This window comes from Artemia franciscana, chromosome 10 (genome assembly GCF_032884065.1).
Source record: "Artemia franciscana chromosome 10, ASM3288406v1, whole genome shotgun sequence".
In the NCBI taxonomy this organism is placed as follows: domain Eukaryota; kingdom Metazoa; phylum Arthropoda; class Branchiopoda; order Anostraca; family Artemiidae; genus Artemia; species Artemia franciscana.
In genome coordinates this window covers 29715037-29741487 of record NC_088872.1, presented here as the reverse complement: position 1 = coordinate 29741487, position 26451 = coordinate 29715037, and the positions used below count along the sequence as shown (strand labels likewise).

The 26451-nt window shown below is 36.1% G+C and overlaps 1 protein-coding gene across 1 annotated transcript in view; it reads right to left on the bottom strand.

Annotated features, from left to right (window-relative positions):
* Positions 1-5140: 5140 nt before the first annotated feature.
* The window catches only part of LOC136032040 (low-density lipoprotein receptor-related protein 6-like), a 113146-nt gene continuing 91835 nt past the window's right edge, over positions 5141-26451 (bottom strand). Inside the window, exons 16-21 of the mRNA XM_065712130.1 lie at positions 19242-19445; positions 17694-17880; positions 13520-13690; positions 11274-11442; positions 10815-10943; positions 5141-6510 (exon numbers count right to left, since the gene is read on the bottom strand). Coding sequence (XP_065568202.1) covers positions 5813-6510; positions 10815-10943; positions 11274-11442; positions 13520-13690; positions 17694-17880; positions 19242-19445 — 1558 coding nt within the window. The 3' untranslated portion in view covers positions 5141-5812. The remainder of the gene's footprint in view (positions 6511-10814; positions 10944-11273; positions 11443-13519; positions 13691-17693; positions 17881-19241; positions 19446-26451) is intronic.

The following is a 26451-nucleotide window of genomic DNA, read 5'->3' as shown; positions in this document are numbered from 1 at the left end:
CATTTATACTTTCCTGAAAATCAATTGTATTTTAAACAGTTTTCTTAAAATTATAAAAAGTTGAAAGAAGTCAGAACACTAATTAGAAAAAAAAAGAAAAGAAATAGATTCTGAGAACAACACTTTTGCAACTTTCAAGTTAGTTTTACCATTTCAAAAAGACACGTTTCCGACAACGCGTTAATTTGTAATTTTGTACTTTTATCAATTTTTTCCATGTTATAACAGATGCGATTAAAAGAATCCTGAAAGTTGGAATAGTATTTTGATCATGCTATGCAAAAAAGAATAAAACAGTTCAAATATGTTTTGCTACCAGTAAAGCAAAAACCACTCTTTACACTTTAGAAAGTTCAAGGAGGGGGTATTTATTTATGATAATTTGTATTCTTTTCGAATCGCCATGTTTATTTTAATTTCTGGTCGTTTTGTTTCTGTTATTCATTTATAGTAGCTTATGTTTGACCTTATTTTCTGTTTTAATTGATGCTGGTTTTGGATACATATTTACTTTGGTTGGATATATGTTTAGCTTATTATATTAGTTCATTTCTGCTCTTTTTAGGTTTTAACATTACCCTTCAATTTCCTTTTACAATTTATTTGCGATAAGTTTATAAAACTTCCTATCAATCTTCTAATACGCATTGAATTACGGAACATTAGTAAAGTTTATTTGAGCTTTTCTACTAGATCAGCTTTTCAGCTAACATGTTAGGTTGTAATTTGAATATTCAGCTAATTAGAAATCAGAAAATCAGAAAACTTTTGGTCTTTTATGGGGCAGAAGCCATCCTCGCCCCAAGTTGTGGGCAGCCTTGAATATAAGATTATCTTCTTCAATCTTTTTCTTTTCTTATCAATGTAACCTTTTCAAATTGTATCTCTTTAATGTGTTTAAATAGATGCATACCTAGGTCTTTCATAAAGTTTGTTAGTCTTTAAATACAGTTAAATCTTCGTCTTTTTATGAAATACTTTCCGTTTTTCAATGGCCTCTTAATTTGAACATAACCTTTAAAGTATCTTAACAATAAAGACTACTTTTGCTGAAGATATAATGTGCGATTATTTCTCCAATGTACTGTAGACCACAAATTTTTACACTCGAATTACTAGAAGTAATTCGAAAAATTCGAATTTTTACAACTCGGTTACTAGAAGACTTCGAAGTTTAGCATTTCGGAGAATCAACTCCTTTTGAAACTTTGAAGACTGTTCACTCTATGTGAGCAGGTTTCGAATTTTTAAACGACTTGACTGCCTAGAATCAGAGGTCTAAATTTCACCCAGAGATTTTCCCAACGGATCCGTAAACATCCGTGCGAAGTTCAGAGAAAGCGTGCACATCTCTGAAAATCCTCATCCTCAAGCACCACTGGCACAAAGTTCTTGCCCAAAACTTAAAACCTAATCAGAGAAAGTAACCCTGCCAACCTTGGCGGGAAAACTTGGTGTACATGTATGGGAACATAATCGCCAGTCCCTATGGACTGGCGACTAATGTTCAACCTGGAGGATCTTTTTATCATTCAAATAGATGTCTTAAAATTTGGCCAAATGGTATGGGGATTATGAGATTGTCCAAGGCAAAAAAAAAAACCTTTAAGCCTGAGCATTGTAACTAGACATTTTCGATCAAATGATCCACCTTTTCAGTTTCTACGACTGACCCTTCTATATGAAGCCAAAAAATAAAAAGTTATGAGATACATCTCTATAATAAGTTAATACTATTGCGTAGACTGTGATTTGGGATCCGCAGACGTAAAAAGCTGGAGGCCAGTTATTTCTTTTTAAGTAAAGAAAAAGTTTTTTGAGACATCGAAGCTCGATGGAATGCAGGTTTGAGCGAGTTTTAATTTTAAGACTGGTATCGAAGGCATCAAGCTATTGTTTAAAAAAAAAATTAAAAATTCGCTGGCCTGTTTTTTATTTCTTTAGATCATCCCAACAAGAAGACAAATTTTCAGAATTGCGCTTTTAATAGACAAGTTTTCTTTTACTGCCTTCAAAATGACCCAAATCTGAAATTCAGACACCTACAGGCAAAACCTCCCCAAAACCAAAAATTTTCAGTCTTTAAACTCTCTTCGTTTTAAAGCAAAAGGAAAAATACCAGGAAGTAGTTTCCAAAAAAGCAGGTTCATTTCAAAAGTAGTGTTCATTCTTCAGACAAACTAAACCACTTAGTCTCAATCATATACCAAGATGTGCTTTTTAATGTACATATAATACAGACCACTATCCCAAACTAAAATATAAGGAAATGTGCTAAAAACTAATAATCGTATTTTTCACGTTAGTTTGATATAAATGAGTTGATACCAAAGGTAAGCCCTTGAAAGAGTGACAAAAGAGAAAATTATCAGCTTTTTTTCTTACATTATTGCCTTTGGGGAGTTCTCCTTTTTTCTTTTGGAAGTGAGTGTTCATACCAAACCATTGATCCAACAGAATTAGAGAGAGGTCATTTGAATAATATTTTTTAGTTCTAGTGTCCTTTTAAGTAACGAACGAAATCTTAGCACAGAAAAGGGTCATAATTGGCATCATAATTGGATAATGAAACATTTACTTTTGACAAAAAGCCTCATATGTTACCTTAATATGTCAGACATTCTTCCAAGTGGAGGCACCTTTTGCCTCTAGACATATCACCGGGATTAATACATGGACAACTTGCACAGTTTACACAACTTGAAATTTGAAAGCTTAATTTGAATGCTGCATAACACAAAGTAGAATAAATTAAGTTTTCCGCTTCTGCACATCAACGAAGTATGTTAGCATTTTATTAAATGATCTGAGTTGTGCACAAGTCAGAGCCTTTCCTGTAGGAGGGGGGGATATTGGAGCATCAAAATTGCGTCTCACATACTACTGTTCCTATTTATTTGAAGTTAAAGGAATGAGGCAGTACAAGGAACAATTAGTTCTTTCACTGTTGGTGCTATTGAGTTTCCTTTTGAGAACAACAGGCGGATTCACAGCCAACCTTTATTATTTAAATTGGAGTCAGCGATGTAAAAAAAGGGGAAAAAAATGATGAAAAAAAATATGGGAAAATATTAAAAACCCAGGAAACTTTCAAGTTTTACAGACGGAGCAATTCAAAACCAATTTGAAGATAGAGTCCAAAATTGAAGGCCTGGGCTTTTCCAGCAAGCTCCAATATTAGCCTTGTTTCAGGGCAGGTTCTACTATGTGAAAAGTACCAGCATTGGTTTACTCTAGGACCTCCTCCCTCTCTTTTCATCCAGCAAAAAGTCTGGTCGCCAAAAAGCTCTAAATTACTTCTGAGATGATAGTTACAATAATAGTTTCTCGTCATTTTCTTCGTAGAGGTGGCAGTGGAATTTTAAAGCTGTCGCAGAAAGGACACGCATAATTTGCTGACAAATCATCAAAAACATTTAACGTTTACCTCTTACTATGCCCAAGTAGCAAAAGGCCGCAGTCTAGCTGGTCAGTTCTATCCCTTCTGGTTACAGATCTTGACAATGGCTAAGCACGCGTTGAATATACTTTAATAAGCAATGATAGGGTACTATTTGGTTTGAAAATCAAACCCACTAGCATCAAAGCTGTTCGTGAGGCATACAGATTTACTATTAATTCATCCAACAATCAAAGCATTTTCAGACGATCTGAAATTTAAGTAACCACGCTCTTCTTGTTCAGTGTCCAAACAACCCATACTCCAGTCAAAATCATTCACCTAAACTATCCACCCATATGTGGTAAAAAGGTTATAAAAAGCAATCTTCATATTAACTTGGACCTTAAACAATCGAGAGCAATTGCGTAATTACTCTGGTGCAAGATGACTGGTATTTTCTCGTTTTTTCTTGGTAGAGGTCAACAACGATGAATGGGCATTTTCAGACGATCTGAAATTTAAGTAACCACGCTCTTCTTGTTCAGTGTCCAAACAACCCATACTCCAGTCAAAATCATTCACCTAAACTATCCACCCATATGTGGTAAAAAGGTTATAAAAAGCAATCTTCATATTAACTTGGACCTTAAACAATCGAGAGCAATTGCGTAATTACTCTGGTGCAAGATGACTGGTATTTTCTCGTTTTTTCTTGGTAGAGGTCAACAATGATGAATGGGTAGATACAAGCAAGATGAAAAAACTGGCTGCGCCTTGACACGGCCAAAACTGACATTGTATCCAAAACGCAAATGTTAGTTTGTCTTGGTGAAACTGCCCTATATTTGGCTTTTGTAGCGATAGAGACACGCTAGTCCTGCGATTTGGACCAGTACAAGTGTTCACTTGACCAGTTAACAGCACAATATCAAAAAAAAAGAAAAAAAGAAATGAGGTCTCCCGAGCGAAGGTGAAGCTTACATCTCTTTTATGGCGCATAACTTCTATTCTCCCTGTCTGGTCGAATCTTGAACGTAATAACCAAAAATCGACAGAAGATCTGATGCTCAGACAAGTAGAATTTAAATTTGTCAAAACTTTCATAGCGTGAACAAGAAAATGATACCAACCAAGTAGTTGTTCTTTTTTCACTCCCAAACTTGATTGGTTTGACTTTTAAGCAATTACGTTAGTAGAAAGTCAACTAAACTATACAAGGTCTAAATAAACAAGAGACGCACCATGAACAGTAGGTAGATGAGGTAGTGGTAGAATTCCCATGAATCTCCATGTTGTCAGTATCCAGAGCCTCATGGGATACACAGGTTTAATTGCCTCATCATTCCCTCCAATTTGTTGTTCACTTCAGCCGCGCCTGGAGGGATGCAACTGCAGCCTCTTGCAACTGATCTCAATCTCCTATTTTCCACCTCACTCCCCCAGCCTCCTTCAAACTGGCTGCTTTACTCGTCTGGATTCGCCCGTTAAAAGCTACCTTCTGTGGTGTCCACTCTTCATATTGTAATTAAATTATAAATATTTAGGTACAATTAAGTATGACGATCTAATTCACGAGCACCAAGAATTACCATTTACAGAAACCTCCTTTTTCTCTGTTCCTTTTACTAGTCTTTAAAACAAGAAATTGCAGTCGCTTCGTTGTTTCAAAATATTTCACTGTCTGCTATAAACACCTTTAAAAAACAGCTATCTTGCTATAAGTAAGAAGTTCCTAAACTAAATAAATAGAAACGGGAATCCATTTAGCAGCATGTTAAAAATTGCAACATAAAAATTAGACACTCAGTAAAAACAAAACGATTAAAAAGAGAAATCTTTTCCAAAAAATTTTTAAAACTCCAAAATTGGCACAAATTACAAAATGCAAAGCACGTGATTGTAACACAGTTTGAACTAGGATCAGATGTTCCTCGTATCATTTTTAGAGAAGAAAAGTCTAAAAAACAAAACAAAACAGGTGAGATCTAAAAGAACTAAGTAAGTAGACAATAATACACCAGAGATTAATACTTGGAGGTACTTAGGAAGTAAATATCGGATGGTCTGTGAATATCAACTAAGAGTGTAAACATTAATCAACTTAGTAATAGCAGCCAAAGTATTATACAAAACTACAAATAAACAATTTTAAGCACCAATTTCGATCTAAGAAGGAAATGGCAGAAACTTCAAAATTATTAATAAGAAATAGGAATTTGAAAAAAAAGGGGAAAAAATTACAAATAAAAAGTTCTAGCAATGGGAATGAATAAAGAATGAATCTGACAATTGAATACTAATGCTATATTAGTAGGAAGATTATTGCTCTTAAAATTTAACCTTCGAAGAGAATAAGAAACAATATGTCTCATAAGTTATACCACCTAAATATACTCCAATTTAAACAAATGTAAAATAAAATTATTATTGTCATCTATTACCCCTTTCACCTGAGGGAGAAGGGGGAGGAGGTAAAGGGTTGTAATAGGACCTTTCTGTTGACGGAGAAGGTGGACAAGAGGCATCACTGAGAAAGTTTGAATGAGGGGTCGGAGGAGGAGGATAAGGATCACTATCATAATCTATGACGTGTAGACGTCCAGAACTTCTTCGTGGAGGACTGTACATCCTACAAGAATCAGAGTCATCACACACATCTGTGCTACACGGAGTGGGAGGAGGAGGTTGATTTCTCTCCCTATAATGTCGATATGAGGTAGCATGATATGATGTACGAGTTCTAACAGACCCATGTGCTCTTACACAACACGGCCCTCGACAATAGACTCCTGCGTCAGTTGCAGGACTAGGAGGAGGATTTAAGGTTTCGATTGGAAACCCAGGGCCACTAGAACTAGAACTCGATGCACCGGTAACATGGTTTCTATCATACACCTGGCCACTATAACTAGATCCATTCGTTGTGGCAGTCCCTTGTTTATGCACCGAGCTTCTGTGTTCATTTGATGCTCCAAGAACAGCGGGTCTAACAAGTGGGTTCCTGGCAGCAGGGTCACCTATTGGGTCCATTGCCTGGGATTCAACCGACTCAGACGAAGCCAAACGCTTCCTCCAGCACACAGCAGTTACTATGATACCAACGATGACAAAAACAGCAGCAAGGCTTGCTAGAATAGATTAGAGAAGAACCAATTAAAGAAGAGAAATATGCTACGGTAACTTAAAATTTTGTCAAAAAAATTGACAGAAACATTCATGGATAAAGACAATTTGCGGTTCCTATTGTTACTATTATATAATCGATCTACGACAGGGGAAGTTTTTTTTTTTGCAAGGGTAACCCAAATAGAATGATAGAATAGAATAAGATTTAATTTAAATATTTCTTTCACAGCGTGGTTGCCAAATTTGAATTTTGCGTCAAAAATAGCACTACTAGTGTACATCTAGTGTAATATATATATATATATATATATATATATATATATATATATATATATATATATATATATATATATATATATATATATATATATATATATATATATATATATATATATATATATATATCATTATCGAAAGGATTTGACCTTCACGTCCATTGTACAAAATACATCAACAAAAGATGAGTCAAAACTTGGTTAAAAAGCCAAAAAGAAAAGATAAATATATAACAATAGAATTAATGACTAGTTGTCCTCACTATTATACAACTCAACAAAACTCGGAACAAAACTCTTCCTGTATCTTTCATGTTTAGCGGGGATGGGAGTCAGTTTGGGGACTTTTTGGGATTTTATACAGGACGGTCTGTTGCGGGCGGGAAGGTAGGTTTCAGAGATAAGGGAACGTAATAGGGAAACAGACAGAGTCTTAGAACAGAAACGAAGGCACAGGAGGTTCTTTCTCTCGGTCAGCGTGGTGAGCTTGAACTTACCTAGTAAATAATGATATGGCACCTTCCCTTCACCATTTACGATTCTAAGTGCTCGTTTTTGGACATTTTCAATCTTATAAATATGCTCTGAAGAAAGCTCGAAATGCCACATTGGATAAGCAAACTCCATTATTGGCCGAATGAAAGAGCAGTGAAGTTGGAGAAGGACCTTAGGGGGTAAGAGAATTTTATCAAGAGCTTTAGAAGGGAAGGCTTGTTTGACGATATTTTGAACAAGGGCATCCTACTTCAAGTCAAAGAGATTTTGGGAGGAATGGGGTTTGTGAAAGAAGGGGCGATTAAAAAAAACTGTCATAACTGACGATTTATTAGCGTTAACTTTCATCTTCGACAAAGAAGCCTCTTATGTGACATCGTGAAGTAATGTCATAATTGAGTTTTTAATATTTCGCCGACAAGCCTCAAGTACTGAGAGGTCGTCCACATACGTCCATCGCTCTGTGTGGTCAGTCATGAAGCTGTTAACCATTATACAAAATCAAATGGGACCCACCAGGGTTCCTTGGGGGATCCCACAAAAGGTAGAAAGGGGATTGGAATAAACATTTTTATATTTAAGCACTTGAGAACGGTTTTTAAAAAGGGGGCAACAGTTTTAACTAGAAAAGAACTAGAAAGGAACAGGACAGTTTATTTACAAGGACATTGTGGTCAATTAGGTGGAACGCTTTCTGGAGATCAATTAATAAAAGATTCAACCAAGTATCAGGGTTTTCAAGGTTTGTAAGAATGGTGTCAAGAAGACTAACAAGCCAGTGTGAAGTAGAGGTCTCCTTCATGTTTCCAAACTGTTGTAAGTCAATAAGTTCAAGAATCTCTGCCTTTAACAAATTAGCTAAGAAACCCTTGTACAATTTTGAGAAAACTGGGGTCAAGGTGATTGGTCGTAACTCCAGTAAAATCGTCCAAGCCTCCCTTCTTTTGAATTGGAGTAACATATCCCAGCTTCCAGCACGACGGGTAATATCCAGAATTACTAATATCATTAAAAATACTAACAAGGGGTGTTGACGGTTTATCACGGAATACTTTTATTAGATTCAATTAGTATATATCAATGGGACAAATACTAGTTTTTCTCAGTTTCTGTATTATTATTTTTTTTATTTGCTTCGCTGAAATTACTGGGATTTTATCTTTTGAAGTTTCAAGGATTAGATGGTTTTCCGAGAGAAGGGGAAACGTTTGGACAATGCTAGCTAGGTGTTTATTAAGCTTAATGAATGTCTGTTCAGGCGGTTCATCCAGACGAAAATCAAGGTTTTAGCACGAGCGACCCCCTATCTCTTCACTTTCTTAAACCACTGCTGAGGTTTGCTGTTTTATGCAATTTAATTTATTCCTACCATAGCACAGCGTATTTCTTTCCTTATTTGTTTACGGAGGGTTAGGGCATCATTTTTCTTTCCAAGGTGAAAAAGTTTTAATTTCAAATATTACCCAAAGTTTAAACCCTACAATTTCTTCCCATATTCATATTCACATGTTTCTCTCTGGTCAATTACACACCAAAGAACAGCCTCAATATTCGCTATGGATTCCAAATAATGCAAAAATGATTTATTTAGAATTTTTTTTTTTTAGAAAATCAACTAAAGCACATTACGTTCTAGTCTGGAAAGTTCTTAATATGTCCAGTTCAACTGAGGCAAGTTGTAATGCAGAAAGCAGAGCTTTGCAGCATTTTCCCCTTTCAAAGAACTCCGTTTGCCATCATAAATGTTCTCAACTGTGCTTAAAACTCTTTGGCTTGGGACTGAAGAGGACGAACAGCATAGATTTTTCCGAGCAAGTTGTGCCCGTCTCTTGAAACGGTTGCTATTATTTCGCCACCAATACAACGGACAGTTTTTTCCTGTCGATGATAGCCTCATTCATGTGCCTTTTCGCTTGCTGATCAATATTATCAGCTGACTCTTCTTACTAGATTGTTGAAGTTGCAAGCATGTTATCAAACAGGCGGTTAATCAAACTTGCCGTGCCTACTCTCCTTTGTTTGGATACTTGCTGTGCCTTCGTTTGAATGCAGCTAGGGTTTTATGTGTGGAGGAGAGATTTAAAGAATGTTTCAAAAAATCGTCCAGTATACTGACAAATGCGTAAATAGGTAAATTTTCCAAGGTGTCGGCACGAGGCACCGACACCTCGGACAATACATCTATTTACAACACCCCCTTCCCTTAGCTACGGCCCTGACTGGAAATCATGGTCTTAATTGATTGGATCTTGTATTTTTACCTAGCCAAGTGAGCATTTATTAAACAGAAACGTATGGTTTATGTGTTCCTTTTAGTTGTTTCGGTAGAAGTTATAAATTCTTTAACTCACCATACGTTTCGAACATTGCTGCACCAGGTGTGTATTGACAACAAATATACTATGACTTCATTTGACTCACCTCTGCTAGTCTCTCCACCATGGTCTGAATTAGCTAATGTCTCCGCCCCCAATGACTAGACAAGCAAACTTACCTGAGGAAACCTGGCGCCATCTTCTGGATAAGTTGCGCATTAAAAAAGGAAGCTGATATCCGATATCATAGGCAGCGCCATTGCGCTGCCTTTGACTGGAAATAAGACGTTACAGATATTTTCATTATTTAATACGGGAATAACAAATGATGTTTTGCGAGTTCCGAAGATCTTTTTACCAGCCCTACCGAAGCGGGAGTCCAGAGCAAGAGTCGAATGCCCATACGAATGGAGGGAGGCTGGAGCTAAGAGCCGGTAGTAAAATGAAACTTGGAAATCAAAATGAAAATCAATAAGGAAGTGGCTGGAAGGACCAGAAATCGAGCACAGATAAGGATAATAACTAAGTTGACTTTTCATGCACACTTCCAAGAACAAGCAGATTGAAACTGCTACGAATCTTCAACGGATAAAGATTATCGCTATTCAACGGATGAAGGTTATCGATAAGCACGGGGAGACACAATCAAGACGCGTTATCACGATATTGAAAATTACCGGGTGACCGTAACAAATTGAGTTTCATATAAGTACAGAGACGAAAGCTACCAGAATACGCATAGGAAATATTAGTTAAAAGAAAATGAATGATTGCAGATATAGTAGCTGTCAACTCCGAAAAAAAAAAGAATATCAGCCAAGATTTGTCCAGAAGTACAAGAACGAGGCAAAAATACAAGCCAGTCTAGATTGCAACTTGGCTAGTAATTCTATAGTAAAATTCCACAGAAACAATTAACAATCAGAAGATGCATTGTAGGTTAGCGAAAAAATTCTAATTTCCCGAAAGAGTTTACCCATGCAGTGGAAAACATGGTATTTCTTTCTTCAAAATAAAATAAGCTGTACTTACAATGTATCAGTAAAAAAAACATAAAAAAAAAATCGGCAATCATACACACATCCACATCCCTATGATTAAGTGTCCTTTCCATGACACTAACCTAGCAGAGCTTAACTACGATAAAAAAAAAGAACAGCAAAAAAAAGAAGTGTTGTTACTCATAAAGAATACAATAATAAATCGTAATAAAATACTCACATGCAATATGTGTAATTTTATTTGAAGATTGAAGCTCGCTATTTGTAGAAGTCCACTTGGCACAAGTGAGGATTGATTCGTCTGATTCGTCAGGACAATGAGGCTCACCATCACATACCAGATTAGAGGCTAAAAAAAAACACAGTTCATATATCTAACTAGAAACAGCATATATATATATATATATATATATATATATATATATATATATATATATATATATATATATATATATATATATATATATATATATATATACATATATATATATATATATATATATATATATATATATATATATATATATATATATATATATATATATATATATATAAAGATAAAAAGTTTTCGCCATATACTAGGGACATTATATTAAAAACCTTTTTCTTATACCGAAGTATCCAAGGTAAGTAAATATATGGCTTCCCTGTCATAATCTTAAAACCAAGCATTACTTACCAATACAAAGTCCATTCGAGCACCTAAACTGTTTCTCTGGACATGAGGGGCAGCCAATTTCGTCCGAGCCATCCGAACATTCCTCTTGTCCATCGCAGCGCCAAGTTAACGGGATACAGCGAGTTCCTGATCCAGGATTACTTTCAAAAACTCCAGACGTGCAGGCAAACTAAACAGAAATGAGTGACATAATTAGCAATGAATTCTAAGATATGTGTCCAAATATACCAAATTTTAATAAAAAAGTCTTACTAATTTTATAACAGAATATAACCAAGGATGCTTGTGAGCTTAAAATATATCCATCTTGTACTTCTATAAAAGAACAAAATCTAGCGAGATTTTATGACGTGGTATTATAGACCGGGTAACACAAAAGTTTCAATCCGTTTAGCATAGATCAGGCATTCGCAAGGGCCGAAGGGCCGAGTTGCCGCCTGAGTGAAGAGAGGGTGATTTTAATTATAGTCAACGGTCATATTTATATTTTTTTTGAGGAGGTAATTCTTAATATATGCCTCTGAAATATGTTTTAAAAAAAAACTAGGGTGCTATTACAAACATCAAAGGTTAGCAAAAATCTCAGGGAATAATCAACAAAGAACAAAAAACATTTTTTGAGTAACAATATGAAAAAAATGAAATTTTAAACAAACACTACCCTTGCATAACCAGGATTCCCAATCCATATGAATTAAGAAGTCTTTAACCTCAAACTAAGCTACCTATTATAATTGCCGTAGGAAAAAAATAAATAAAAGAAACAAGAAATGGTTGCCTAATGCGCGGGATAAAGGATCAAGAACTTGAAAAGAACATTTCATCAAACCCCAGGAAACATTTTGCATTTAAGTTGTGGAAATAGTGGGTTTCCTACAATTTCTTCATCACGTTCATAGTTATTACTAGCCCTCTTTTGATTGACTATATATCAAACTATTCGAAAATGTGGGTCGATAAAACTTTTGAAGACTGTAAAGAACGAAAGTTTAAGATAGGAAGGTCATATTTTACCGATGAAGGATAATAGATTGTCGATGATTGTATTTTTTGTCCGTATTCCTGGGGCCTAAAGAAAAGCAGGTTGTCCCCAAATGGATTTGGAAGAGTTCATAAGAAATAATTTGACAGAAAGTGGAACTTCATGGGGAGGGGGTAAAGAGTGAAGCTTTGATTAGATTGGGGTGGAGGAGTGAGTGCAGCTATTTTGGCCATAGGCGGTTCGGTCCTTCAATAAGTAGCAATAAGTGGATTTTGCCAGGTTGACATATTGAAGCATTCACAAATTCTAAAAATTGACCTTACAAACGGATGTAAGTGAGAACATCAAATAACACAAAAGTCTTTATCAAATAATGGAAATTTATAATAAGTACAATGAGAACCCTGCTAGGATGGGAGGTTTCTTTTAGACATTCCATTACAGCCAATCTCAAAACCATATCAAGAGATGTAATACAATGTAACTTGCCACTCATTTAATAAACCAAAAACAAACTGAATACACAGAATTTGTTACTAGAGGTCCGTTGTTTAGCTTACTATTTAGGTGCATTAGATTTTTTTCAAGTTACAAGGGATTAAATATTATCATTATTATTATAACATCTTACTTTTTAAAAAACTAAAAAAAAACCTAATAGATACGTACTTCAACCGTACATTGTATTATAATCGAGTTAGGATCCTTGCCATTCATTGTCTTATTCTTACAAATAAAATATTCATTAATCTGAAAAACTTAATCAAAAAATTATCTTCAGGATGGACAGGGGTTGTGGTTCGCCTAGAGCAATACAATTATTTTTATAATTGTGCAAAAGGCTTTATTTTTCAATAGAATTCTGAAAACCCTTAATTGTCATAAAAATTCTACTTCTAAAAATTTTCACTGAGGACTTGGAGCCTTACTCCTTGCCAGGTAGGATTAAACCCAAATAATTGTGCATTTGCATAGAAAAGGAGATCCCTTCAAATAGAATATTAAACAATAGATGCAGAATACACTGAATTTTAAGAAGTATTAGATGAAAGTGAAAGCCTAAAAAATTGACAACATTAACCTCAAATCAGGGAGGGGAAATTTCCAAACGAGAGCTAAGCTCTCCTGACAAAGATCATTAACGAAAAAGTTTTGTATTTCTTTGTGGACAATTTTTTTTTGGCTCAGTATGACCTCTCCCCCTGTTTTAAATTCAAGTTCCTGAAACAAGTCTCTGGGTGTGATCCTATGAATAAGTTCATACTTGGTTTGATTCGCATATTGCTGGTTCTGAGCAGCTCCTTTTGTCCTCAATCAAGGCTCGGCCACCGGGACAAGCACATCTAAAGCTAAAAGAATCCAGTTTGTCTTCCATTGGAACACAAAGATGGCTGCAACCACTTTTTGGCGGATAGCAAGGACTACTACGAATTTCCTAGAAATACAGAAGCACAATAGTAGTTGAATATTAAGGTAAAGATTCACACGCGAAAACCTATAACTTGGAACAACTGCTGAAAAATAAACAACAAATTTACATACAAAAAAAGAAAAAAAGAGCAATGGATAGCTAAAACGACCGAATTTTCACTGGGGTTTGACCGAAGTCATCCATTCAAGGGCTCAGCGACCCATAAGACTTCAAAACTTCATTAGAAAACGTTCCTATGCTATCATATCTTCTCTTTTTTCGAAAACGTCAAAAATACCATCGAAAAGTCATTATACAGGAACTGAAACAGACGTTAATTAAATTCGTTCATTTAGTGCCGAAGTCCAATGTTTTAGTTTTTGAACCCAGAAAAAATTCAAATTTTATTCCTCGGCATGTTACCGACGTGAATCCGATAAGTCAACAGTAGAAAGTGATGCTTCTGTTTCACTCAAACGTGTCATCATTTTTCTTAGATACGATTGCCATTTTTAGGATATGCTAAAAGCTCAAAGCTCTTCAAAAAGGTCGTCATGGCTTATTAAATGGAAAAAACAACTTTTTCCCAGATTCCTTCCAGTTATGCTGTCTTATTGCATATGGTTTGTCAGAAGCATTGAATTGTTCCAAAGCCTGCCAAATCCTGCCATAGAAGGAAAAAAGATTTTACAGGTAACGAATACATTGGGCACAGTTGAAAAGAAAACGTTCAAGATATAAACTACAAAGAAATGACTATTTCACGGACTGAGTGATTATTAATCACTAGACAATTACTATAGTCGATGATAATCATGACAAGTAAATGAGCCACTAGTAGCCCCTTGAAAAAATCTCCTAATGAAAACTTATAAACAATTATTTAAAACAAGAGCTAAGAGCTCATATGGCACTTGTTACGAGGCTAGAAGAGCTAAGAGCCAAGAGATCATATGGTATGAGCTCTAACAAAATTCTATGAATTAACAGATTGATCTAAAAAGGAAAACAGGAGGCTTAACGCCGGTCAGGATTTAAAATAAGAGCTCTGAGTCACGATGTGCTTCTAAATATCAAAATTCATTAAGATCCGATCACCAACTCGTAAGTTATAAATATTTAATTTTTTCTAATTTTTCCTCTCCCTTTACATGGGGATTCGCCCCCCACATGGTCGAATCTGGGAAAACGACTTTATCAAGTCAAATTGTGCAGCTCCCTGACACACCTACCAATTTTCATCGTCCTAGCACGCCCAGAAGCACCAAACTCGCCAAATCACTGAACCCCTCCCCCCAACTCCTCCAAAGAGAGCGAATCCAGTACGATTCTGTCAATCACGTATCAAGGACATTTGTTTATTCTATCCACCAAGCTTCATCCCGATTCCTCCACTCCAAGTGTTTTTCCGAGATTTCCCCCTCCAACTCCCCCCAATGTCAAAAGATCTGGTCGGGATTTGAAATAAGAGCTCTGAGACATGGATTCCTTCTAAAAATCAAATTTCATTAAGATCTGATCATCTATTCATAAGATAAAAATATCCCAATTTTCACGTTTTCCAAGAATTCCGGTTTCCCCCTCCAACTCGCCCCAATGTCACAGGATCCGGTCGGAATTTAAAATTAGAACTTTAAAGCACAAGATCCTTCTAAATATCAAATTTCATTAAGATCTGGTCACCCTTTCGTAAGTTACAAATACCTCAATTTTCAAAATTACCCCCCCCCCCAATTCCACCAAAGAGAGCAGATCCGGTACGGTTATGTCAGTCACGTATCTTAGACAGGTTTCTATCCTTCCCATCCAGTTTCATCCTGATCTCACCGCTTTAAGTACTTTCTAAGATTTCCGGTCCCCCCCAACTGCCCCCCCCCCCCAATTACGCTTGATCTGGTTGAGATTTAAAATAAGTGGTCTGAGTTACGAGGATCTTCTAAATATGAAGTTTAATGAAGATCCGATCACCACTTCGTAAGTTAAAAATACGTAATTTTTTCTTATTTTTCAGAATTAGCCCCCCCCCCCCAAATAGAGCGGATCCGTTCCAATTATTTAAATCACGTATGTAAGACTTCTGCTTATTTTTCCCAACAAGTTTCATCCCGATCCCTCCAATCTAAGCGTTTTCCATGATTTTAGAGTCCCCCACCCCAAACTTCCCCCAATGTCACCAGATCCGGTCAGGATTTAAAATAAGAGCTTTGAGACATGATATCCTTCTAAATATCAAATTTCATTGAGATCCGATCACCCGTTCGTAAGTTAAAAATACCTCATTTTTTCTAATTTTTCAGAATTAACCCCTCCCCAACTACCCCAAAGAGAGTGGATCCGTTCCGGTTATGTCAATCATGTATCTAGGACTTGTGCTTATCATTCCCACCAAGTTTCATCCCGATCCCTCCACTCTAAGTGTTTTCCAAGTTATAGGTTCCCCCCTCCCAACTCCCCCCCCCATTGTCATCAGATTCGGTCGGGATTTAAAATAAGAGCTCTGAGACACGATATCCTTCTAAATATCAAATTTAATTGAGATCCGATCACCCGTTCGTAAGTTAAAAATACCTCATTTTTTCTAATTTTTCAGAATTACCCCCCCCCCCTAGCTACCCCAAAGAGAACAGATCCGTTCCGATTATGTCAATCATGTATCTGGGACTTGTGCTTATATTTCCCATCAAGTTTCATCCCGATCCCTCCACTCTAAGTGCTTTCCAAGATTTTAGGTTTCCCCCCTCCAACTCCCCCCAATGTCATCAGGTCCGGTCGGGATTTAAAATAAGAGCTCTGAGACACAATATCATTCCAACATAAAATTTCATTAAGATCCCATTACCCGCTCATAAGTTTAAAATACTTCATTTTTTCTATTTTCTCCGAATTAAGCGGCCCCCCCACTCCCCCCCCCCAGATGGTCAAATCGGGAAAACGACTATTTCTAATTTAATCTGGTCCGGTCCCTGATACGCTTGCCAAATTTCATCGTCCTAGCTTACCTGGAAGTGCCTAAAGTAGCAAAACCGGGACCGACAGACCGACAGAATTTGCGATTGCTATATGTCACTTGGTTAATATCAAGTGCCATAAAAAAGAAAAAAGGAAATCAAATGCAGGTTGAAAAACAACACTCACTGCCAAGTCTCCCACAATATTGGGTATCAAAATACCTTTTGTTTAGATTCAAATATTTTGGAGGGTTTTTCAAATTGCCCAGGTGTTATACACAACATTACATTACTCACTGCGTCCATTGCACGGGATATTGTAATTCTAGTATCAAACTTGATACAAACAAAACTTTGCTTTAAAACAAACTATGGAGATTAAACAGGAATATGATTAAAGAAAGTGAAGCAAAACGTAAGTTATTAAATAATTTGCTTTAAAACTAAAATTAATCCTGGTAGGAAGATACGCTTACGACTCGATTTTATCATTTACTGGTTGGAGATACAGGTACAATTAAGTTCATTTATCCCACACATCGAAAAAAATATATTTTCACAAAAAATTCAACACTAATGCTAATCAAATAGAACTTACATACACTCTTTTTTACTTAGAAATTTTAAATTTTCAATGGTCGTTCATATGGTAATTTGTTTCTTGGATATTTCTAAAATAAAATAAACCACCAAAAAAGAATAAACAATTAAATACTTCAGAAATCAACAGGAAAAATTTTACAAGCTAGTTTAAGTTTCTACTAAAATGTATCCAAGAAGCGATCCATTCTTAAAAGCAAAGGTAACTGCTAAAAAGTCCGGCAAATTTCTCTGTTAGAATATTGGTAGAATGAAACATTATACCACAATGCCTTCCTTTTAAATCGCTTTCTATGTTCATTATGTAGACTTGACCAATTCAGCCTCTAAAGTCTTAAATTTGAAATAACATATTAATTAAAAAAAAAAAAAAAAAAAAACGAGTGGTACGGTAGTCGAGATTACCAATAGACGGCTGTATGAAAATCTTCCTCACCCAAATATTCAGTTCCGTGAGGAATTCTATAAACAAAACCAACCTCTAACGTAAGAAGATGGACTCCAAGAACATCAGATAAGTTTGGCAACCGGCCAAGAACTCTTTGTCGATCATTACCACTTGCAATATTTATTCTTTCTATGAGTTGAACGTCTCTTTCAAGCCAGTAAAGATGACTATTCAAAACGCTCAGCGCCATAGGATATACCTTCTGTAGAAGCATACGTCTAAAATCCAAAATACATTTATTACAATCCAACTTGTACATTACACAAAACAATACATTACTTGTACATTACAAAAATTGCACGAATTCTAAGAGCATCATTCGTAAACTACTTACAGCATCATGTTGCAAAAGTAGCATGTTGACTTTTTCAAGTTTATTTTTTTTTTTTAATCGGTTTGAAAACAGAGATTCTAACGAATGTCTCAAGTTTACAATTATTTCTTCTCGCAAAAAAAATAATAAGGGGAAAGGGAGAAAGACAGAAATGAAAAGAGAACCGAAATGAAGAACAAAGTTGAAGCTTAAAACAAACAAGAACTATTGCTTTGTCGATTGCACAAGATCTATCTACAAAACCAGCTCCAATATACTGGCAATGAATAATTTGCAATATCTGTAAGATTTTAAAAACTACGCTTTACTAAAAACTGGGGTTCCTTGAGGTTTTTAGAGAATTCCAAGTGTGCACTAAATTTTACAATATCATGGTCGGTGAGAGACTATTAAGAACCTTATAAATTAATCTACTATTTTCTTTAGGCTACTTATTTAATTTTCTGCTTGTAAGTCAACAATTTGAACATCAAGTCAGTTCTGTATTTTCAGCAAAGCGCAACTTTTTCATCATTTCAAATATATTGCAAAATATTACGAATAAGTTTATTTTAGTTACTTTTGTAGATATGTCTTGTGTGATCCGCGAAGCAAAAACTATATTCGTTATATTTCAACTTTGTATTACTTCCGTAAGTAAGACTTTTCATTACAAATAAACCATAATGATACCAGTATAAAATTTATTGCCTGCACTAGCTTCAATAATAGAATGTACACGCAAAACTTCATCGTCTTTCCCCGAATCGCTGCAAATTAAGCCCTATTTTTACATCAAAACTCTAGATCTACGAAACAGAGTAACAAAGCGTTTCGACTTCTTTGGACTCTTGAAGTTTCAATTTCAAAATTTCTGCAGAAAAAATCAATTGCTTACGTGCATGATTTTTTTAAAATCTGTTTGCTCCATCTATCCAAAAGAACAAGAAATCATGTTTGCATTAGAAACAAAAAGAAATTAGTTGTCATCTTTGAAAAAGTTTGAATTAGTGTAAATACCCTATGTAAATGTTGCACAGTTTTAATCAATATTTGAATAAGCATTTTCACGTCATGTTAGTTTTCAATAGCTCTTAGCAAACACGTTTAGAAACAGTGTAAATAGTAAAAATATTCGATAAAAAAAAGTTATCAGACACTTTTTTTCTGTTTTCATGGCTGAAATGTAGGATAAACACATTTTACGATATTAATCTTAAATTTCTTCGAAACTGTCAAGTCTTCTCAAATCCAAAGAAATCATACCTTCCAGAGCCATCCAAGTTGGCAAGTTCTATAACGCCATCATCAGAATCAGCAGAAGCCCAGTAGATTGTATTTTCCTTCTGATCAACAGTCAAAGCTGTGGGGTATTTTATGTCTTTAGCGACAACCGTCTGACGTTCTTCACCGCTAAATAAAACTCGCTCAATCCGAGGCTCGTGCAGTAGATTGATGAAGAATAAATATCTAAAAGTAGCAACACAGGTTCATACACATATTCTTCTAAAGGACGAATCACTTTATTGATTTACACATGGTAGCTAATGTCACTTTTGTAACAATTTGTCTGCGTATTTAAATTCAATTTAGAAAAAAAAGAAAGATAAAGAGAGGGGTGACACAGAAAGAAATTGAGAAGAAAACCAGGGACATGAATAAAGAGAGAGAGAGAGAGAGAGAGAGAGAGAGAGAGAGAGAGAGAGAGAGAGAGAGAGAGAGAGAGAGAGAGAGAGAGAGAGAGATAGAGAGAAAGAAAGAAAGAAAGAGAGAAATCCGAAAAGTTAGAGGAGAGAGAGTTAAAGTTAGAGAGAGAGAGGAGAAAAAACAACAACTGATGACTTTTAAAACATCATTTTACCTCAACTGCCGAGTCCAAAGACACATTCCACGCAGACACAAGGGGAAGGGCCAACAATTTTGCAATTGGCCCTTCATCGTATATTCATTTTGGTAGAAAAAGTACGGATCATAGATCTTGTTAGAATTAAAATATTTAAAAGAATTTAAAACGTATATGATTAGAGGTAAAAAATGAGCCAGTGACTCCTCTACTCTCCAATGCACTCTAGCCATTTATAAAAAAAAAGGTAGACATGTTATATCTTATTTAAACCGGAATCAGGCAAGGATTCTGAACATCCGTGCAAAAGCGAGCAAAGCCCTTAATCAATGCAAAAACAAGATAAAACCCGTCTCAGTGGATAAACGAGTTAAATCCTGGCTTGGTAGAAAAGAAACCTAAGTCCAAGCTATGGACTGACTATTGAACAAGAGCTAATAACTCATATGGCACTTTTGACGAAGCAAGAAGAGCTAAGAGCCAAGAGCTCATATGGTAGGAGCTCTAACAAAATTGTAAGAATCAATATATTTACTTAAAAGGAAAATCAGAGGCTTAATGCCGGTCGGGATTTAAAATAAGAGCTCTGAGTCACGATGTCCTTCTAAATATCAAAATTCATTAAGATCCAATCACCCACTCGTAAGTTATAAATACCTCGTTTTTCTAATTTTTCCTCTCCCTTTAGCCCCCCAGATGGTCGAATCTGGGAAAACGACTTTATCAAGTCAATTTACGCAGCTCCCTGACACGCATACCAATTTTCATCGTCTTAGCACGTCCAGAAGCACCAAACTCGCCAAAGCACTTAACCCCTTCCCCTGACTCCCCCAAAGAGAGCGAATCCAGTACGGTTACAGCAATCACGTATCTACAACATTTGCTTATTCTATCCATCAAGCTTCATCAGGATTCCTCCACTCTAAGTGTTTTCCGAGATTTCCGATTTCCCCCTCCAACTCCCCTCGATGTCCACAGATCTGGTCGGGGTTTGAAATAAGAGCTCTGAGACATGGATTCCTTCTAAATATCAAATTACATTAAGATCCGGTAAGAATACCTCATTTTTCTAATTCTTCCAACTTAACACCCCCCAGCTCCTCCAAAGAGAAGGGATCCCTTCCAATTATGTCAATCACGTATCTAGAATTTGTGATTATTCTTCCCATCAAGTTTCATCCCGGTCTCTCCACTATTAGCGTTTTCCAAGATTTCTGTTTCCCTCCTCCAACCAGCATGTCCCCGGATCCAATTCGAGCCGAAAATTGAGGATCTAAGACATGAGATCCTTCTATATATCAAGTTTCATTAAGATCCGATCACCTATTCGTAAGATAAAAATACCCCAATTTTCACGTTTTCTAAGAAATCCGGTTTCCCTCTCCAACTCCCCCCAATGTCACAGGATACTGGTCGGAATTTAAAATAAGAGCTTTAAAGCACAATATCCTTCGAAATATCAAATTTCAGTAAGATCTGGTCACCCGGTCATAAGCTACAAGTACCTCATTTTTCAGAATTACCCCCCCCCCCCCCAACTCCACCAAAGAGAGCGGATCCGGTCCGGTTATGTCAGCCACGTATCTTAGACTTGTTTTTATTCTTCCCATCCAGTTTCATCCTGATCTCTCCACTTTAAGTATTTTCTAAGATTCCCTCCCCCCCAACTGCCCCCCAAAGACGCTGGATTAGGTTGAGATTTAAAATAAGAGATCTGAGTTACGAGGTCCTTCTAAATATTAAGTTTCATGAAGATCCGATCACTCCTTCGTAAGTTAAAAATACGTCATTTTTTCAGAATTACCCCACCCCCCCAATAGATCGGATCCGTTCCAATTATGTCAATCACGTATCTAAGACTTTTGCTTATTTTTCCCACCAAGTTTTATCCCGATCCCTCCACTCTAAGCGTTTCCCATGATTTTAGGTTCCACCCAAACTCCCCCCAATGTCACCAGATCCGGTCGGGATTTAAAATAAGAGCTTTGAGACACGATATCCTTCTAAATATTAAATTTTATCGAGATCCCATCACCCATTCGTAAGTTAAGATTACCTCATTTTTTTTTTATTTACCACAATTACCCCCCCCCAACTACCCCAAAGAGAGCGGATCCTTTCCGGTTATGTCAATCATGTATCTAGGACTTGTGCTTATTTTTCCCACCAAGTTTCACCCCGATCCCTCCACTCTAAGTGTTTTCCAAGATTTTAAGAGTCCCCCTCCCAACTCCCCCCCAATGTCACTAGATCCGGTTGGGATTTAAAATAAGAGACACGATATCCTTCCAAACATCAAATTTTCGTAAGTTACGAACGGTAAATCAACCGTTCGTAAATTAAAAATACTTCATTTTTTCTATTTTTTTTTCGAATTAACCGGCCCCCCACTCCCCTCCAGATGGTCAAATCGGGAAAATGACTATTTCTAATTTAGTCTGGTCCGGTTCCTGATACCCCTGCCAAATTTCACCGCCCTAGCCTACCTGGAAGTGCCCAAAGTAGCAAAACCGGGACCGAAAGACCGACCGACAGAATTTGCGATTGCTATATGTCACTTGGTTAATACCAAGTGCCAAAAAAAAGCGAGGTTCTGACTCTAAACGAAAGCAGGTGAATTCCAGATTCGGTGCACAAATGAACGAAGTCCTTCCTGAGTATAAAAACGAGCTAAATCCTGAGGCACTACAATAACTAGGCAAGTCAAAGCAAAGGGAAAAGTGTTTTACACCCTTGAGTGAGTGGAAAAACAAGCTAGCTCACTGGAATAAAGAGCTATGCCCAAAGATTGACTAAGTGAAGAAACACGTAAACTCCTGACTAAGAACAAAACAAAATATTTCCAAGTTGTAAAATTTCGATAAAGCGATGCAAAAAAAAAGGAAAAAAAGAATTAAACAGTGCAAAACAAAGCGATTCGAAACAAAAACTAGTCCGGTGTACAAAAGAGCTAAGTACAGGCTGTAGACACTCAGTGGAGTAAGAAAGTCTGACATATTATATGTTGACTGAACCATAATAGTGCAAGGATGTCCCATCTATAAGATTAGGGAAACAAAGTGTCCTGGTAGCCCCTCCACACCCTCCCACTATCAAATTTAGCTGTGGGGTTGAGACATGGCAATTCTTTTTAAATCAGAGTCATTGAAAGATTTTTAGCCTGTGTGATTACAGTGGTAATAGATCAATGGCGGCTCCGACGCAAAACATTCCCTAATCCTACTGTCAAAGCTGAGCCGAGGGAACAGATGCTACCCCACGCTTTAGCTCCAGTACTAAAAAAATCACCCTACATGACACGAGGCATAAAGCTGATCCGTGGTCCCACCGCTGCTACCCGCCACCCCCCGACTTTAAGAAAAAAGGTAGGAAGGTTCTTTTTCCTTATCGAAGCTCATGGGGTAGGTAACTTGAGTTAATGAGAAAAGAGAATGAGGATTTAGGGAAGCGTAATCCCTTCTCCGACTTTTGTATGAAAGCGTTACAATTCGCTTGACACTTATCTGGCAACAACATTGGGCAAGTGGACGTAGGAGACCTGCATTGCAAAGGCATATACCACTTTTAAAACCCATCTACAATCCACATGAAAGGACCAGCATATTCCGCTCGTTTGCTCAACAACTGTGCTACTATCGAATGCCTCAATTCGATAGTAGCCTAAGTTCATCCTCACAAATTGACCGTTTTACTCTATCATTGAAGGGATTACGAAATAACACAATTCGTCCAATCAACCCTGTCCCCCCACCTACGACACCATCTCTTGATTGATATCCTTACGATAATTACATTTGTTTATCATAACATAAAGCTTCTTTTTGGTGAAGAAAGAGTTAAGACATTAACTCCCATCTTATAGTAGCGTCGTTTTGCATTTCATATCCTGTTTTTTCTGTCACGTTCTGTTTTGCTGTAAGCGATGATGTATTTTGAAGTAACGCTTAGATAGAATTTTAAAGTATTTACAAAATGAAAGCTATTTTTGCTAAAGATTTGATGATTCTTTTGATAAACGACGGTTTACGATACGTCTGTGTTCAAGGGTGTCTATAGATCGTGGTGAGGATGGCGTGGTGAGGTGAGTTAAGTCCCAAAGAAGGCAAAAAATTATGTTCATCATACATGATAGGATGCTCTCTTACACCCTCCCCCTGTTTTTCAGCAAAGATATTATTAAAGATTATTGCACAAATGTACAGCTAATCAAGATTTTCGCCAAATGTATCATTTTAGTTGTTAAGCAGAAAAGCTAAACCAAATTTTATGAATTTTCCTAAATTAACATACAATAGCACATTGTCAACTTTTTAGCGGAGAGAAACTATAGAAAAAAAAATCAAAGAAAATTGCAGAAAACGTTTAGATTTAAAATGAGCTGAAAAAAGTGAGTATAAGAAGTCAAACCCTAAGACGGGCAGAAACTATTATGATTGAATGAATAAGATCTAAAATGAAAACAAACAAAAGCACATAATCAAGTCAAACTAAAAAAAGAACAGAGATTCAAATGATTGGCCAGGTCAGGCTTCAAATCAACAGGACTTTACTGAAATAAGAGTGAGGCTAGAACCCCTCAAACTCGTCAGAAAAGAGTGTAGTCTGAGTTTTGCTAAAAAATAAGTATTTGGAACAGTTTTCCCTTTCGTCCTCATAGCACTGAAAAATAAAATGTTGCTCGAAATTCCAGGAATCTTATTTTTATATACACTAGCATATTTAAAACAATCAATCGATTTATTTAAAATAAGTCTAATATACAATAGACTTTGATCAGTATTAGCAGTCACAAATAAATTTAGTCTGTAAAATTGTTTTTTTTCTTTCCCATAAACTTTAGTAGCATAGTGAATCCCTTTTTATGTTATAAATACATAATTAAAATAATAAAATCACATTATGCACGAAATACGTATTTATCAACAAAGCACAAATTACGGTAGCCAGGGTCGGATCTAAAGCTTTGACACTTCTAGGTCCAAGCGTTTTTGCTACTCCGTTTTTGTGGTATCACAACTGATGAGCCAAAAATAATGACAGAGGCGATACTGAAGTCTCAGCTGACTTTCTTGGGAATCATCTGACAGTTTATAAGTGGCCATGAAATTCCTGCGTTGTTTTAAAGTCACTTTTCTGTTAATATACAGTGTGGCAGCAGACTGCACCTGGCATTTTGACGATAAATCACATCAGTCCAGTTTTTGTTGAGGAAAAAATCACTCACTGACAATTTATTGTGCCCACTGGCATTGTACATCCCTAGGCCTAGGCCTATTGGTAAATCCAGGCCTGAAGGTAGCTGCACTCTGATTTCTGGTCAAGTTTCGCTTCATTATTCTCTTCGATCTCTATTCGTTTTGCGTTTTGTTGATGCATCTATAGTTGTTCCTGTTCGTTTCAAGTTCGACATGGTTATGTATTTTAATACCAGTTCATCTTATATTTCATTTATTCATTCATAGTTTTTTTTTTTTTGTTCTTTTTCAGTGTGACAATCTATGACTTGATTTCTACTCATTTACGGTTTAAAGTAACCTTTCTTAGAAAAAATTAATCACCTTTTTAATTAATACTACAGATTTAAGGACAGGGAGCATTCATTTGCATGTATAATTTGTATGAATAATAAGTTTGTATGAAAAAAAAAATAATAATAAAAAATACAGAATAGACATTCTGTATTTTTTTTTTTTTTTTTTTTTTTTTTTTTTTTAGGTCAGCTTAAATATGTCATGAAGGATCCTACCAACGACTCTAATAAGCATTTTTGTATAGGGAGAGGGGATTACATGAAGGACAGGATTCATCCTGGCAATGAAAAATTTTCGAGGCATACGTGCAGGTTTTGGAAGCATTAATAACCTCCTCCGGGAATGCTAGAGCAGACCTAGGTAGAAACAGAATAGCATCCTTCGGGTCACCACAGATGCTCATTCTTATCAAACATTTATAGTTTTTTTTTATTTCCTACAGTATGTAGCTCAGATTTTTTCAAAAAGTTACATTTTTACTGATATAACCTTGTAAAGTTTTACGCATATTATGAAAGTTTCAATGAGTATTTAAAAGAAATATATTATTGATATTGACAGGGAAAATTGCAAGGCAAAGAACCCTTGAAGTCAGATGAAACACAGAAAAAGTTAAAAACACAAGAGTGGAAGAAGTGGTCAGGGATAGTAAAACTCTTTTTGTTCCAATAGTTATAATCACGATAAAGGTTATGAATCGTTATAAAGTCAATTTGTGTCTGCGAGGGACATAGCTGAAAGTAACTGAAGACAGTAACTGAAAGGGCGGTTAAATGATTCCAAGGAACACATATAGGTCATATTCAAGAAAATTCTTATGCCATGGACAAATTAGAATCTAGGATCAGCAACCGGAATTCTTTGGTTTGCTTCAGGATATTACACTTTTGGCCAACCCTTTCGGTAACAGAAAATAGCTGATTTGTGTATTATAATTCAGTTCTGGATTCTAATATTAATATCTTCTATAACTTAACGTCGATTAAAGAAATAAAACATCTTTTACGTGGATGTGCGTTTTGTTGTTTGAGCAATAAAAAAAACAACTGTTTTTAAAATTTCTGCAGCCGCCCGTGTTAAAAACAAAAACAACAAACAAATC